The following is a 16174-nucleotide window of genomic DNA, read 5'->3' on the forward strand; positions in this document are numbered from 1 at the left end:
CTGCAGATATCAAGGATGAGAAATATCTATGGCATTGTAATAATAAAATCTAAAAAATAAAACATAAACACAGATAAATAATATCTATTGATGCTGACTAGATAGTGCTACATTGATTTTGAGCCAGCATTGTTTAGAAGGTTGGGTAAATTGAATATTTCTTAATAAATAATATACAGGTCACATCCAGGATACATCACCTCCACAAATTATATAACACAATATAAATTGTGTAGTAGAATTTATGATTATGAAATATTCTGTTAAACCAACCAGTCTTTGGTTTATGCTCTTCACATTCACAACAAATAAATAGGGTACGCGACAAAGCAGATATGATCTATCACGAAAGCTCAGCGCCTGGTGCAGAGCGCATGTCTTTGCTTGTATTGTCTTCAGTCTGTAGAACTTATATTAACAATAAAAAATATATTGATCTGCGACCCAAGCACGATCAAACTTAAAACAATTCCCAAGGAGAGTTCAATATCAACTACAAGTAGGCACTTTCGGACCTTCAATTTGTTCAAACTAGATGTAAACAGGGTTCTCTTGACCGGTCAGCAACCGGAACATTGATGTCGGCATCGTTTTCATCAAAATCTGGAAACAGGAAGATTTTATAACGACATTACAACCTGCGAAACGTGCTCTTACACTTACCACAAGCTTAATGAAATTGCTCTGATCTATAATGTGTATGTGCAAGTGAAAATAAGAAGGGTACCAAAAGGCAACTGCGTTTTAATAACACCCTGTATATGAGCATGCATGTGACAAAAAAAGCGACTTACTTCACCGACAGATGTAGCTAACAAGTTAACGATTTTTTCGTGCGGCACCGCGACGACACTTTGGTTATTAATTTCGATAATTCGATGACCGACTCGAACTCCTCCTCTTTCCGCAATTCCACCTCTTAACAAGCTGCATATCTATAAATTAACAGTTTAAAAGAGTCGGGTGAAGTAACCACTAAACTTACAACTCCATTTTGTACACTGAAGCCCAACTGGTACTTGGTATCTGGTCTCTTAATTTTAACTTCTACAACGGGGGCACAAGGAACGACAGTTAGTTTAACGACAGTCTGATTTTTCGAATTTTTAATATAATTCTGACACGTTGATAATGGAAGGCCCACCAAACTAACTCCGTTGATGGCGATGATTTGATCACCAATATTCAGTTGGCCGCAACGCGCGGCGGCTCCTGCTGGGGCTAAGTTCGCGATGACCACAGTAGGGAGCATGGAACCCCAACCAGACTCCACGATGACGACGCCTAGAATCTCTCCTTTGGCTTTAGGCACAACAACCTGCAGGAAGATAGTGAGAGAAGGCAAACAGTCACGGGGTGTTACCTCTTTCTGCATTTCCTTCTTCGCAAACATCTGGAGTTCATCCCCGAAGATTTCTTGCGAGTTGAGGACTTCTTGATAGTCCATTTCTTTAACAAAACTGTGGTCTTCAATCCCGTTGGCTTTTAGAAACTCCATATATGCTACTTGGAAGGCTTGGCCTATAGATTGAGCAATGAATTGCGCCTCTTCGCTTTCAAAAACGTGGCAGATCATCTTTGGTGTCCTGTTAATTTTCGGCACGTCCTCCATTTCGTGGGGGACAAACCGTCGACGCGCCATGAGTACTACTAAATCGCCGATATCGGCAATGTATGAGATCGTTCGTAGTGCGTGATCCATCATGATTTCTTTGAGATCAGTGTTCAAAACCATGATTTTTTCTGTTGATATGAAGAGATCAACTTCGGTGCTTGGTTGAGTTTCACCGTCTGGTGCCTGTGAACAACGTTAAGGTCAGTGTCTTCTTCAGTTTTGTGAGGAAGGACTTACCAAAGCCTAAATAGGTACCCAAAAGCAGCGATGAAAGAAAAATCAGTTAGTTTGTTATTTTACAAGTAAACAGCCCATATACATGCAACTCAGTACTTTCATTTCCATAAAATCGAAAAGTGGTTCAACAGACCTTAATTTTTGTAACAGCGACTTCGACCATGTTTTTCTTGAGTCGTTTTCGGCGCTTTCGACCCCCTTCCTCATCCACCTCAACAGAACCAAGAAAATGAAGACGAAAAACTGTCCCAGTAGCGCCCACTCCCAATGGGAATGTACTCGGGTTGAACATTCGAGGTCCTAAAGAATTACTTTTCAAACATTGCAATTTTGTTTGCTTGCGTGTCAAGGTATTGAAGGTAGAGTTCAATAGACAAAATAGCAATGTTTGGAAAAGCTCACCCGAGACAGGTTGAACGGCGGTTTCGTTAACCGGTTGAGGCTCTGGTTCAACTGCAGGTTCATCGTCAAAACTAGCATTTTCAGGGTCATATTGGTGCCCACAATTTTGAATCATTTGGTTGGATGCCTCCTGCAAGTTTACTGTCATATGTGCATAACTTAACGCACAAAAATTCCGTTGTTCTACTTTAATCTATCTAACAGAAAGAGTTACATTTATGATGGAAAAAAAAAACATACAAAAAGAAAACCCAAAAATGACCGTAACACAAGTGCAGTTATCTATTTACACTTTAATAAGAGAACACCCAAAGCATAAATGGATAGAAGGGAGTGCGACAATGTGAAGTCCAAGTATCAGACATGTAGCAGGCAACCAACCAAATAGAGCACATTAAGCGTGCACAACGGCACTGCGAAGTCGAGAGTGGGGGAAGGGGTCATGTGTACAACCTAGTCATAAAACTCGCCATTTGATCACCCACTCTTCTAAATATCTTACAAAAGGATAAAATAGAAATCCATCCGTGCTGGTTTCTAAAGACATGCCTTTTTTTTCATGCCTTCGATTTTATATCTGAATTTTCAAATTTTATGCAAATGAAAATGTACACTTTTATAATTTTGGAGATTAATTTTTGTTATGAGTGCACACAGAATTTCAGGGACTCATTTAAAAGCATGCATTACCTTTATCCTTGAGACTGCTTCTTCTGCTTGCATCATCCTCGTGGTCTTCGTCGGTTGTCCCTCACAAACGAGCTGAGTTGATCCCAAATACCGCGCCCGAAACAGAACTCCTTCTATTAATACTGATCGTTGAATAACGTCTGAAAAAAATAACAACATGCAACCACAAAAAAACAAAAAACGAATCTTCATTCATACAAACCGCTCTTAAGAAATTTAGAACGAACAACGTCGGGCAATAAAACAAACGAACGCAACTTTTGTTGAGCAGTTTTGTTTGTACCCAACGCCGCGCGCTTAAATCTAAAGTTACAAAACTTGCTTTCACGAATGGCAGATATGCTGCTCTACACAACTTCAGGTATTTTGGACCAAACTTTAGTGTCGTGGTCCACGTTTGTCAAACTTACCATAAAATTCCAAGTGTGTTGCAAGTTAAATAAAGTAGTTATTTTATAGTAACTAAGTCAAACCAACGTAAGAAACTTACCTTCTTTGTTTCTTCCTTTCTTTTTATTGTCTTTCTCCTGAAAATAAAGACTTCTTTAGAAATACTTAATAAATAAAATAATTCTTACTGAAATCAAACTGAAAGGCTTATTTACAAACCAGGGATGCAAGTTAGAATTCAAATTACCTTTAAATGTGAAGATGTTAAAAATACTAAAGTTTTTTTCGGGTCTTTCACATTCACGTTATTTCAACGGGGGGGGGGGGGGAAACGAACGCTTTCATAATAGAAAAACCTACTGAAACTTCCTCAGATTAACAGAAAAGTTGTATAACAGGTACTGGGATATAAGAGGCAACTTTATAGAAAAAATATGGGCAGATCAGATAAAATGTCCATCGGATAAACGCAAAAAGTGTCAAATTAACGCCGATGTGAAAGTCGTAGTATTTTAAACATCGCAATCATGCATTGAACGCTTTGTCGTATTAAGAATCTATCAGAGGATAGGGTCAGTTGTTAGATTGATGTTATAAATAAAAAGAATCTGTACAAAGCTAAACTAATCTAGAAGAATCTATACATGCCGGGCTCACACCTTTTTAATTTTACTTGACGACACGGATCCCTTCTGACTTTGGGGCGACTGGCTTTTTTCAGATACAGCTGTAGGTGAGGAAGGATTTGAAATTTGAGGTTCAGAAGGAACAAGGGGTAATGTTCCTTCGTCCATGGCATTTAACATTTGTTTGGGATTGGAAAGACTATGTGAAGGCATTATTGTCCGACTTTTAGGTTTTCTCCAACCCTACCAATATAAAGATACTTTGTTAAAGAGATACGATCTTAAAAGAGTTACTAAATTAGCTCCGTTAACGAACCAATTCCTTTTCTTTCCCTATTCTACTTTTATAGATGAGTCATGCATTGTACTGAATTCAGAAAATTTTCGTTACTAAAACTCAAAAAACCATTCTCGTAAAGTCTACTACATAACAAACCATAAGATTAGTACCGACCTGTTACATGAAAAAGTTGTTAAATCAAAAAACCAATCGCATGTTTAAAAAATTATAACTCAAAATCTGGCCTACGACACCAATTAGCATGAAACTTACCTTGTCGTCGTAAAAGCTCTGATCGTCGGTTCTTTGTTGGCCCAATAATCTGTCCGTTTCTAAATCGGTATCATTTTCTTCTGAAAACACAAAGAATTAAAATCATTGTTAACAACCCCCTGGAATTTTACCTTCTTCGCCACTGTTTGCTTTACGATCAGAGTCTCCACTGGCAGCCGACATGCCCCTTTGCCTTCAATAAACCAATCAATTCCAATATTAAAAACTCGATGTTCTTACCTTGGAACCCAAATCGGACTGACTGTATTCTCCTCCCGTTCTTCCTTCGGATGACACTTCAACGGTAACGTTTTAGTCCTCTGCAAAGTTAATCTAATATCTTTAATCGCAGCCTCCACATCGTTCGACTTTTCATTCTGTAATAAACGATGAGGAGCTGGCGCCGGGGGCGGTGGTGTTTTTTCTACAATCAGTGGTAACATTGGGTACAAAACTCCTTCAAACAAACCTAAAGAATCCATCTGGGGCAAGACATGAGTCTCTTCAAAACTAGTAACGCAGCCGTTAACATCATGTGGAGATATAGGAACGTGGTCTTTATTAGGAGACAACTCGTTTTCTTGGTTTTTATTGTTAAGTTGCTTCGATTTGTTTATTCCTTGGTTGATTTCACGTTCGATTTCTGTTATCTGGCGTTTCATTAGCATCACCGTTGGATTATTGTTATCGGTGTCGCTAGCGTGGCCTGAGGACAAGCCATCTTCAAGAACTGGCATACTGGAGTATAAGCGTAATGAGTCACTGGGAATGGCTAAGTCATTGTTGGAACCTAGAAGGGAAGAAGGTTCAAGCTGGAGAATAATTGAGGCATCCGCCATTTTGATATTGTGATCGAATGAAAACAAAAATAAACAAAATTTTTTCAGGAGCTGAAATATGTCACAAAGATAAACTAATTTTTACCCAGAAAGACTAATCGGGTAATGCTCCGTTTGTTTTGATACTTTCTTTACAAATAAATGTGTCGGATTTGCGTTTTTAACCATTCTCTTGTGATTCAATGGCTTCATTGTGTCTGGAAGGATCAATATACACTTGAAAACCACGTAAAAAGGGTGACGTAAGTTTGCAAAAACAAACCGTTAGATTTCATAATAACTCCGCTTTTTTCCAATGACCTTCAGAAACCAATTAGGGAAAATTATGAGTTGCTCAACATTTAAAAAAATGCGAGTAATATAAATTTTTAGTGACTGGATTGTTTATGAGGAAACAGGCTTTGGAATCTAAACATGTTGGTTGGTAGTTCTGAAATCGTGGTACTGCCAACATGTGAAAACAACACAAGGGCTGCTGGGAAAGATTTTTTACATACCTAGCAGTCCGCTGGAAGGTCCCATTTCATTTTCCATTAACATTAAAGACACTTCGCTATCTAAGTCACCACAGTTGGAGTCGCAATCTGTGGTTTCAGGCGATAAAGTAAAGTTCCGACTATGTCCTACTTGTAACCCCACTTCCGTTTCTCCTAAATCTCCACTGGAACCTGTACCTATCGAGAGATCTAAAAAGTTATTTTCATATTCTGTCATGTCTTGATCCTAGAAAAATGCAAATGAGATGATTCAGAGTTTGAATAATCGAACATACATTGGTGATGGGATTATTAAAACACTTCCTTGGTGACTCAATTCGCATACAAAAATCGTTTTGTTCGCCTCTTCCTTTGGCTAGACGCTGACCTACGTACGAGTTGCCAGAGTCGCCTCCTTGTCGTCGCAGCTCGTATTCTAAGTCTTGGAATTCAACTTCGAGTCTGTTTTCTTCATCTGGTGGAGGACATTTGAAAAACTCTTCCAAGACTTTTCTAGTTTCGGAAAATTCGTAGAGATAGTCGAAAGTGGATGTTGTTGTACTTGTAGTGGTGGTAGGAGGAGGAGGAGGTGATGATGATTTCTGCAGTCACAAGGGAGTGTCAAAGTGAGGTAATAAACCAGTTGGAGTACTTACATGAAATGTGTTGTTTTCAGTAGTGGGACTGAGTTCGCTTTCGTTGGGACTAGGGGTATAGACGACTCTTTGGGGGAATCCCGGTCTAGGCGGATACACACTAGGAGAAGCTAATAAACTTTGTGCACTAGGGAGTTGAGGGTGTGAACAGTTAGTTTCCATTTGTCTAGGTCCGTATCTACGTGGTGAGCCTTCATAAACTGCAATTGGCAAATTTCCTATAACTTTGGTAACTTTTTCACTCAAATCAAAATCATTTTCGTTCGAATTAAAGGGATTTGTGGCAGTGCGATTAGAATGATCGTCTCTTTTGTTTTCGTCGATGTGCCAATTCTCGCCGATATCATCGAAAACAACGACTTCTCCTGGAAACGTCATGCTTATATTAGGACTAGAAACTTTGTTCTCAATATCAATAGGTTTTTCATGTTGCTGATGTGTGACAGAGCACACTTCTGAAGAAAAAACCGTCTCTGTGTATTCTCTGGAGTTTTTTAATTTTTTAGTCTCATTACTGCGTCCTCGTAATTCCCAGACGCCTTGTCTCATTGGTGATTTTTGTATTTTCTTTTCACCATCTTCACCAACTCCGGCGCCGGTTCGTAACTTTTTCACTGCTTTGCTGCGACTTTGCGAAAACAACTCTCTTCCACCGGCAATTTCGATTATCCTAAAAAAAATAGTGTTAAGAACGATAGCCCTAAATCTCCAAGTTTTGACTGGCGAGTGTTATACCTGGAATCACGTAATTTATACGTTCCTCCGGTATGCTCACGTTCTATAATAACATCTTCGTCATCAGTGGAGTGCAGTTGACTCACATTATCTCTACAGGAGCTTTCGGCCACCCATCTGATAAAATTACAAATAAAATTCACCCCTCGCTATTTATATGATTCACGCCTCGTTCAAAGGATTAAGAGGATTATTACCTGTCATTGTCACTGTCGATATTCATGACAGTATTCGTGGTGTTCTCTGTACATTCATTTTCATGTCCCGGGGCGATTATTGGGTTTAGATTAATATCACTTCTTGGTCGACACTTTGGAAATAATTTGCTAATTTGTTCAGTATTTTCACTCACATCCACATTATCTAATGTGAGAGTCAAACTGGTCATTTCTACTTAAATAAAATTTCCATTGATTTTGTCTTTCAACCTACGGATTGCCACTTTTTACTGCCACACACACAATGACCAAATTAAAAAAAAGAAACCACCCTTTCTCTGATTATTAAAATTGTGGCGGAAATGGGGAAGTAAATGACTCATAGTCCTCGGGAAGCACTTTGTTTATTACACGCATTGAATATAAAATGACTTATTCACACCGCACAATCTTTAATTCACCGGTTATTTATTTTGACCACGAGTTTTTAGCGACGACTTTTCTTATTTACATGCCGTCAAATACTCACGGTGATGAAAATCCAGGATACAATTCCTCACGACTGAGCAGTTCCAACCCAAAATCAATATTTGAACAAGCGGCGCAGAAAATTTATTATATAACAGAAACAACCATTCAATGCGACAAGAATCAATCCCGAAATATTTGTTTTCTTTTAATTTCGAGTTAATTCACGCACGTATTTATATTTAGTTTTTAATATTATTTTACTGTTTAAATGGGAACCGACGCCATGCGCCAGTTTTCGCGACGTCGCAATATGTTTAGTCAATGGTAAAATTATTGAACGCATGTTTCATTATTATATTAAATACATTTCGATACTGATGGGGGCTCAGGAGGGGGCCACAATGAATAACATAAATAACAGAAAAAACAATGACATGCAATGTAACAATGAAAAAATGTTATTACAAAACACAAACCACTGAGGGCTGGCGCAGATTTAGGTTAAAAACTTGAGGTAAAAAGTTTGTGTTACCTTAAGTGTTTTTCGTCGTTTGGAGGCTGAGGAATTTTCTACACAACGTCCTACATTCAGCTTTTAAAAACATTTTCTACGTTAATAACAAACCCAAGAAATTCTCTCTCACTAACTGAAAGAACCATGTTCGTACCAACATACTGGTGTGAAAGTAACTAACTTAGTTACCAACCGCCCCACTAAACAAATTCGGATTTTTAAACTTTATTGATAATTTACATATAAAATCAATTGGAGGAGTGCGTGGCTTTTGACATCATACTTTCTACTCTGTTTGCTGTCTCTCTGACCACATCTGAGAGTTCTGGGAGTTCAGGGAGATCTAAAGTAATGTGTGCTGAAAGTCTTTTATAAACTGAATTTCCATCTACTTTCTTTTTACGGGACTCTTCATATTTTAGTTGTTGTTTCAAGAAAATTGCATTCTTCAAATTGTCTTGTATGTTCTTAAAACTGTCTTCAGCTTTACCCATCAACTTTATAGCACTAAAAAAGAGCCTCGCCTCAAGTGGTGTCTTTTCAACAATACAATTTACCTGACTGCATATTCTATATCATAGCAATGACCTTGTAGTTCTTGGTGCAGGTTATTGACGTCAACTCTGCGATCAACCATAGGGTTTAGGGCTTTCCTAACATGTTCCTGGAGCCTATAAAACGCCAGTGAGGGCTCGTTGGCCACAATATGCATATTCTCCGAGATTCTTTCAGTAGCTACAAAAACCATTCACTCTTTTATTTAATAAGAGTTTCTCATACCTTTCCGCACTTTAATTTCCAAGTCCGAGTCCCCGTTGAACGTCATTTTCAATAAAATTAAAATTTCAGACCATTGTTTTGTTTTGGTGGTTGCACAACCTGTCAAATTGGAAGTGGCTAAAGTTCCACGCCTACTGTCACGCTGTCAGTGTTGACAAGTGAATTGGACGTGGCGCTCTGCGTGGCTCCGCGTGGCGTTGGAGTGTTGGAAAGGTTAACCGCTGCGCTCGTTTTCTAGTTCCATTTTGTACACAGACTCGTTGTGGTTGTGACATATTAAATCAAAATGTGTAAAAGTGTTTTTGTAATTTTCATCGCCCTCTTCGCCTCTGGTTATTGTAACACAGAAGAAGAAGTGGGCCCCCGACTGTTAGTTTCTAAGCAAATCCTCAACAGATACTTAGTGCAAGATAAAGATATTGAAGTTAAATACACCTTATATAACATAGGAAGTGCCGCAGCTGTTGGAGTCCAGTTAGTAGACAACGGCTTCCATCCTGAAGCCTTCGACGTCGTCGGGGGCCATCTGTCAGTTCGCTTCGACAGAATTCTCCCCCAAACCAACGTATCTCATGTTGTTATAGTCAGACCCAAACGATATGGGTACTTCAATTTCACCAGCGCCGAAGTTCAGTACAAAAATGCAGACTCCACTGTTGTAAGTCTTCAGGATCGCGTTTTTTTACATTGTACTAATTTTTTTCACAGGTTCAGGTGTCTTTGAGCAGTGAACCTGGAGAAGGTGGCATCATTGCGTTCCGTGATTATGATAAGAAGTTTTCTTCACACAGCTGGGACTGGTTGGCTTTCACTCTTATGACAACTCCTTCTCTAGCGATTCCTTTGGCTCTGTGGTACAGCAGCAAGAGCAAATACGAGAAGTTGGTCAAACCAGCGAAGAAAAACCATTAGTTATTTTTTTTAATTCATTCAGGATCAGTTTCATATTTTTTAATTTATAATTGTTGCAACTTTTTGTATTAAAGATTCGTGATTTGTTCATTTGTCTTGTTATTTATTTTACAAGACCTGAAACATCTATCAAGCATGCAAGTTTCAGCGAAAAGTAACAATATTGCATTGGTAATTGCGTTTTTGCACGTTGAAACTATGTTTGACCTGTTGTAAAAAAAATTAACGTGTATTTTTCGTACAAAAAATGGTTAAAAATCTCCAAAACACGCAAATACGAGGAGATGGTTAAAACGGCGAAGGAATCCTATTCGAATTTTTCTTTGATCAGTTTCACATAATTTTTTTTTATTTATGATTTGTTCATCTGTCTTGTAAGTTCCTTCACAGAAGTCTAGACGTTTATCAAGCTTGCAAATATTTGGTCAAACCAACAAAGAAGTCCAATTAGAATGTTTTTTTCCAGGACATTCCGGATCAGTTTCAGTTTCCATACTAAATTTTGTTAGCCCGCGTTTACTTATTGAAGCGAGTAAAATGCCAAGATTTTTGCACCAAGTTCTGCGAATTTAATTAAATTTCCTTCACAGAACTCGAAATGTTTGCCAAGCACGCAAATTTTAGCAACGCATGCGTATTAAAATTTCAACAATCAAAAGCAAAAAGTAACAATATTACAATAGGATACAAAAAACGACTTTTTGCACCACATTGGAAATATACGTTTGTGGTTGGAAAAAAGATTATATGTGTTATTCGTACAAAAAATGATTAAATATCTTCAATTAATATGTTTTTTTTTCAGGACATTCAAGATCAGTTTTAGTTTTCATCCTAAATTTTGTTAGTCCGTGTTCACTTATTGAAGCGAGCAAAATGCCGGGATTTTTAAACCAAGTTCTGCGAATTTAATTAAATATCCTTCACAGAACTCGAAATGTTTGTCAAGTACGCAAATTTTAGGTAAAGCATTGAGTATTAGAATTTTAACACTCAAGGGCAAAAAGTAACAATATTACGTTAGGATACAAAAAACTGAATCTTGACGTTTGAAGTTGAAGAAAAAAGATTACATGTCTTATTCATCCAAAAACTGGTAAAATATCTCAAACAAACAATATAACAACTACAACTTTATTATATTCGCAAACTCAGAGAATTAAAGTATACAAAATATACATATATATCGCAAGTAATACATCACTATATATTAAATATATATCACGAGTGAGAAATATTAGAAGTATTAGACAGGGAATCTCAATTTTACAATTTAGTAGTTAATACTATGGTTATCACAACATACTACGGAGTCGAATATCATCAAATTAGTGCGGACACGTGTGTATAGAAAAAATAGTGACGGTACCTACTTCCTTATGATTTTCTTACCAGCTAAAGATCACAGCCATACCACAAGCGAAAAAAAAACACTTATGCAATAGTAGAACCTGACTCAGGGATCAACCTGACGCCTGCAATGTTACTGTTAGAACCATACGAAGGCGATGATACAACACTGTCGACTTCTATATCTTGCGAGCTTATGAGAACAGGCGCTCTGTAATTTTCGTTGCTTTCTGGTAAGTTCGCAAAGCTTCCTGGAACGGGTTTGCAAGATGGGAAAGGACTTAAGAAAAAGAAGAAAGCTATTGTGACTATAAACCCGATGAAGGTGACGCTGAACATGATCATTGATCCTCTTCTGATTAGACAGAAGGCAGCCATTATCAACTGTAAAAGTATCACGGCAATTCGCACCATCTTCACGGCGTCTGCATGGATTTGCTGACCTTCACCACACATTGTTATAGGTCTATAAACATAATAAATATTATACTTATCAACGAAATGTTTTAAAGACACGTATAAGAGACCGAAAGGTGTTATCAGCGGACATGTAAGACTATAAACTGTGGTTATAGTGAAGATAAGCATCGTCCAAGCGTAGTGGATTCCGAAAGGAAACTCTGACATGATTTCCTTCCGGATACTTGGCTTCTCCGCTTCTGATTTGATACGTAGTAAGCGGAATGCGTACATTGCGAGTTCTGGGAATCGCAACAACTCTAAAGCTGTTCCAATTAAAGCTGACGTTATTACGTAGTTTATAAAGAAAGCACCTTTGTCAGCTAAGAAGACGCATTGCCATCGGACTGTTATATTCCCGGTTTGGATTGACCATTCCACGAAGGCTTGTGCGCTTGTTAGACCCAGCGATGGAAGAATTAACACCATAAAGAGTAAAAAAAGAAACGCTTTGTACATTGTTGCGTGGTTTTGTTTCGACTTCGTCCAGTGCGACATCCACTCGTCCGAATACGCGACGAGCACAGGAAGTAGAGCTGAGACAGACAAAAGAAGAAGAGTTGGAAGAAAATCAGACAATAAAGGACTCAATTTGTTGATAAAAATATCTTGTGCTGACGTTAGATTGTTGAAGACGTTGACAACGATAAGAGGAGTTGTCAGGAAGAAGAGAACTAGAAACAGAATCAAGTTGATTACGATCGCTTTGGAGTACCAATTCCTGTAGGAGATCTCCAGGTTCTCCCAGTTGACATCTGAAGGTGCGGGAGCTTTAGAGATCAACCAGTGGCGGACTGATCCAGGAGTGAAAGATTTAATGACGTGGTGAGCACTTTCTTCAGAACTCATCGTCACGAAGACTATACCAAGGGGGTTCTCGAGGACTTTTCTTCTTTCTTGAACCACCAAGTGGGTTAACCGCTGCTCTTCGGCAGTGTAGTAATCCAACGCGTTTCTGGTCTTCCAAGGACAACACGTTATGCAACCTTTTGGTTGAACCTTTAAATCTGGTTTGTGGTTCAAAATGCAGTAGGTCTTTGCCTCACGAGCTAACTCTCGTTGTTTCTCAAACTCCATCAACCTCTTCACTCGGTACGCGAGTTCAATGTTTTTGATTTCAAACTCAGGATATCTCACTGTAAAGTAGTTTTTGATATCTTCAATGTTTCTATGAGGGTGAGAAACATGTGTTATCATGATAGTCCGGGAGGTGAGCACAGTACCGCTCGGTTTGCGTCCGGAACATTTTCGCATGACCATAATCGTCAATGGGACATAACATAAACTTGCTATAATATGCACCCATAACCATTTTGACGTTGCTTCGAGATTCCCAACGGTTGTGTGTCCAAAAGTGGTTTTATCCCCTTGAAGAGTCCCTTGAAAATTGATCGGTAATATAACCATAACGGCAAAAACCGTAATAACCGACGTCAAAAACAGTAAATGTTCTTGAAACGACAGGTAATGTGACGCGTCTGGGCCACAACGGGCATAGATTTGTTCTCTGTTGATCTTGAAAATTGAAGGAAACCACAGACAGCCAGTGTCCGGGATAAGAGAGACGTCAGTGCTTGATTCTTCAACAGCGACAGCATCTTCAGTGTTTTTGTAAAAGAGCTGTGTCCATTTTTCACTGTGGACTAAAGCTAGACGTCCATAGTCCCACGCGCGGTTTCTCAACACCGCGAATAACAGGATTAAAATTACCCAAGAAATCGCATTTAGGAGAAGAGTCTCTGGGATGCCTTCATAAATGTTGCTGATGGCAGTGGCATTGGCTCGTCGTGTTGTCAAACAAGTGTCATTGTTCAAAGTGCCAAAAGGTCGAGTGTGGTCTCGGAGATTATTGAATACCATTCTAAATAAACAAAGAGACTTAACATATGTACAGTGAAGTGGCCTCATTACCTACATTAAATTCCAAATTGCACAAACACTAGAAGATCTGCTTCATCACATAGGAAATTCACGAACTTTAGACATTTACACTTTTAAAAAAATTGCATTTCAATACCAGAAGATATTTTCTGGGACTGACGTCGATAAAATCAAATCATGCTATCACTTTCTATATTGAGACAATACTTGGTTTTATAGACGTGAATAATCACACTGACGTAAGTGCACCTATCAGATGTTGATTATCCAGCAGGGAATTTCAAGTGTTGGCAGCAATGAAGTTCAGATTCCACTACACTTTTAAACGACTTTCAAACGATTGGTGCATTCAATACGCAAAAATTTTAATTTTTAGCGCGTGAGAAATCATCAATCCACAAATTTTAAACAAAATTTCACACTAAATGACGTTTCAAAAGTTATTTCAAGAAGAGAAACATGCAAACTGAAGTTATCAGCACTGACGAAAGTAAAAATGTGAAAGCGACTTTCTAAAACACAAAAATTCATGAGTCACGAATTAAACTTACGAAATCTGGAATAATTAAATCCGAAATATCTTTGAAAAAGTCATAACAACTGGATAAAAATTCTTGCTTTGATCATATCGTCAAAAAATGAATTAAATAACAACAACACACGTTGATTTGTTTAATAAATAAATTTGACCTCGGTCTGACAATCCGCGCCTGACTTCACTCATCAATGTGTCATCCGCACAACTCCACTGGAAACTTACACTTGTCACTATCAAAATATAACAAATGTCATTGATTTAAAACGATGAAAACCTAATTTTCCTCGATTTGCCGATCAAAAAGTTTCTAAAATGTTGATACGTTTCGTCAAGTGACTTCAAGTAACCACGTGATAAGTGTAAAAACAGTGACAATATTTTTAGGTTAGATTTTTTATTTTATCTATGAGTGGAATGAATTCTCCTCTACCGCCCCCGTCGACGCAGCGGGACTGCATGTCCGCCGCCACCAAAAGGTACAAGTACCTTAGGAGAATGTTAAAGTTTGATCAGATGGACTTTGAGTTTGCCTTTTGGCAAATGTTGTACTTATTTATTGCCCCCCAGAAAGTGTACAGGAATTTTCGCTATAGGAAACGTGAGTTTGGTTAATCCGTTGGTTTATAACTAATGTGTGTTTGCAGAAACCAAGTCCCAGTTTGCGAGAGATGACCCCGCATTTTTAGTATTATTTGCAGCATGGCTTTGCAGTAAGCATTGAATTACAAATAAAGTGATATTTACAAGTTGTTTTTAGTTACTTCAGTCGGGTTTGCAATAGTGTTGAAGTTAGGGTTCTGGCAGTTCATCAATTTCTTGTTGTATGTGATTTTTGTGGACTGTATTGGCGTTGGGGTAATCACAGCGACGCTGTTTTGGTAAAACCGAAGACTTATTGGAATTTTCGTTAATTCTAATTTTTAGGTACATCTTGAATAAGTACTTCAGACTTGGCAGTGAAGCTCAGGATGTAGAATGGGGCTACTCCTTTGATGTCCATTTAAACGCGTTTTTCCCTCCTTTAATATTACTGCACTTTTTCCAGTTATTTTTCTACAATGGTAAGGCCCCCTTTTTGTGTCTTTTTCATCTAAAATTTGTGTTCCAGGTCTAATCAGTCATGAGTGGTTTATTTCAAGATTGTTAGGCAATACCTTCTGGCTGGTGGCAGTGCTATATTACATGTTCATAACATTCTTAGGTTACAGTTCTTTGCATATATTAAACAGAACTCATCTAATTTTAACACCAGTACCCATTGTTGTAATATTCTACATAATAAGTTTAGTTACTGGTCTTAACATAACACACACTTTAATGAACTTCTATAAGCATAGAGTTGTTTAATGGACTAAATTATTTTCTAGTCTCTCCAAACGTTAGTTTTTGTACAAACTATGTATTAATACACATTTCTGAAAAAACGAGTTTTATTTCTTTGGTGCTGCATGTCCTTCAATACATAACATATTGTTGTGGCAACTATAAGAAATTCTACATCTTTCTTTAATATCCTCTGAAGACAAAGAAGTTGTTGGCGCGACTTTAATCGACTTGTTCTTAGAAGAAATGCTTTTATCAAAAACTGACTCTAAGAACTGGGTTGAGGACTCGGAATTTGAGCTACCGGCATCGTAGTTAATTTTATAACCTTTTACGTAGCAACTGGAGTCGCTCTCAGAGCCCTGATCAACACAAAATCTATAAAAACCCCAATAAAAAAAATTGAATCATTTTAGTTCAAATCTCACCTGTTCATCTTGAAAAAAACACTGAAATTATGAGAGATAAATTCAAGCTTTTAAATATAAACAAACGGTTGTGAAGCTTCGTTAAGTGGGGAGTAGAGGGCGTTATAAATTACAGATTTCTGTAACTGGCGCGTTGTTTAA

The 16174-nt window shown here is 38.0% G+C and overlaps 5 protein-coding genes and 1 long non-coding RNA gene across 17 annotated transcripts; 2 read left to right on the forward strand and 4 right to left on the reverse strand.

The window, feature by feature from the left end:
* Positions 1 to 68: 68 nt before the first annotated feature.
* On the reverse strand, positions 69 to 8534 carry LOC148167171 (uncharacterized). Of its 11 annotated transcripts, none has more exons than XM_088047206.1 (19): positions 8381 to 8534; positions 7417 to 7647; positions 7220 to 7336; positions 6485 to 7154; positions 6125 to 6430; positions 5850 to 6075; positions 4983 to 5303; positions 4754 to 4937; positions 4645 to 4700; positions 4514 to 4590; positions 3994 to 4203; positions 3435 to 3471; positions 2945 to 3084; positions 2255 to 2384; positions 1986 to 2152; positions 1364 to 1798; positions 986 to 1318; positions 795 to 935; positions 69 to 603 (listed from the first exon to the last, which is right to left on the reverse strand). In XM_088047206.1, the coding sequence occupies exons 2-19, from the start codon at positions 7605 to 7607 to the stop codon at positions 532 to 534; spliced, it is 3813 nt and encodes a 1270-aa protein (XP_087903332.1). In that variant the 5' UTR covers positions 7608 to 7647; positions 8381 to 8534; the 3' UTR covers positions 69 to 531. The 11 variants fall into 11 exon arrangements, with proteins under 11 accessions (XP_087903332.1, XP_087903331.1, XP_087903330.1 ...); XM_088047205.1 differs by having other exon boundaries at positions 4514 to 4593; XM_088047204.1 differs by having other exon boundaries at positions 4645 to 4706.
* A 37-nt stretch (positions 8535 to 8571) lies between these two features.
* On the reverse strand, positions 8572 to 9229 carry LOC148167172 (BLOC-1-related complex subunit 8 homolog). The gene is made up of 3 exons (XM_088048053.1): positions 9143 to 9229; positions 8920 to 9097; positions 8572 to 8869 (listed from the first exon to the last, which is right to left on the reverse strand). The coding sequence occupies exons 1-3, from the start codon at positions 9186 to 9188 to the stop codon at positions 8611 to 8613; spliced, it is 483 nt and encodes a 160-aa protein (XP_087904179.1). The 5' UTR covers positions 9189 to 9229; the 3' UTR covers positions 8572 to 8610.
* Positions 9230 to 9301: 72 nt separating this feature from the next.
* Positions 9302 to 10144, forward strand: SsRbeta (signal sequence receptor beta). Its single transcript, XM_088047305.1, has 2 exons — positions 9302 to 9800; positions 9851 to 10144. Exons 1-2 carry the CDS (start codon positions 9429 to 9431, stop codon positions 10052 to 10054), a joined length of 576 nt encoding a protein of 191 aa, XP_087903431.1. The 5' UTR covers positions 9302 to 9428; the 3' UTR covers positions 10055 to 10144.
* A 1030-nt stretch (positions 10145 to 11174) lies between these two features.
* Positions 11175 to 14043, reverse strand: Tmem63 (transmembrane protein 63). Of its 2 annotated transcripts, XM_088047640.1 has the most exons (2): positions 13779 to 14043; positions 11175 to 13724 (listed from the first exon to the last, which is right to left on the reverse strand). In XM_088047640.1, the coding sequence occupies exon 2, from the start codon at positions 13721 to 13723 to the stop codon at positions 11489 to 11491; it is 2235 nt and encodes a 744-aa protein (XP_087903766.1). In that variant the 5' UTR covers position 13724; positions 13779 to 14043; the 3' UTR covers positions 11175 to 11488. The 2 variants fall into 2 exon arrangements, with proteins under 2 accessions (XP_087903766.1, XP_087903765.1); XM_088047639.1 differs by having other exon boundaries at positions 11175 to 14043.
* A 401-nt stretch (positions 14044 to 14444) lies between these two features.
* On the forward strand, positions 14445 to 15709 carry Unc50 (Unc50 RNA binding protein). Its single transcript, XM_088047644.1, has 5 exons — positions 14445 to 14880; positions 14927 to 14992; positions 15040 to 15160; positions 15207 to 15343; positions 15391 to 15709. The coding sequence occupies exons 1-5, from the start codon at positions 14688 to 14690 to the stop codon at positions 15627 to 15629; spliced, it is 756 nt and encodes a 251-aa protein (XP_087903770.1). The 5' UTR covers positions 14445 to 14687; the 3' UTR covers positions 15630 to 15709.
* On the reverse strand, positions 15695 to 16125 carry LOC148167176 (uncharacterized). Its single transcript, XR_015770882.1, has 2 exons — positions 16034 to 16125; positions 15695 to 15983 (listed from the first exon to the last, which is right to left on the reverse strand). It is a non-coding gene; the product is annotated as an uncharacterized LOC148167176 (long non-coding RNA).
* Between the last annotated feature and the right edge of the window lie 49 nt (positions 16126 to 16174).

This window comes from Gnatocerus cornutus, chromosome 10, assembly GCF_029298725.1.
Source record: "Gnatocerus cornutus isolate USDA-ARS CGAHR chromosome 10, icGnaCorn1.1, whole genome shotgun sequence".
In the NCBI taxonomy this organism is placed as follows: Eukaryota; Metazoa; Arthropoda; class Insecta; order Coleoptera; family Tenebrionidae; genus Gnatocerus; species Gnatocerus cornutus.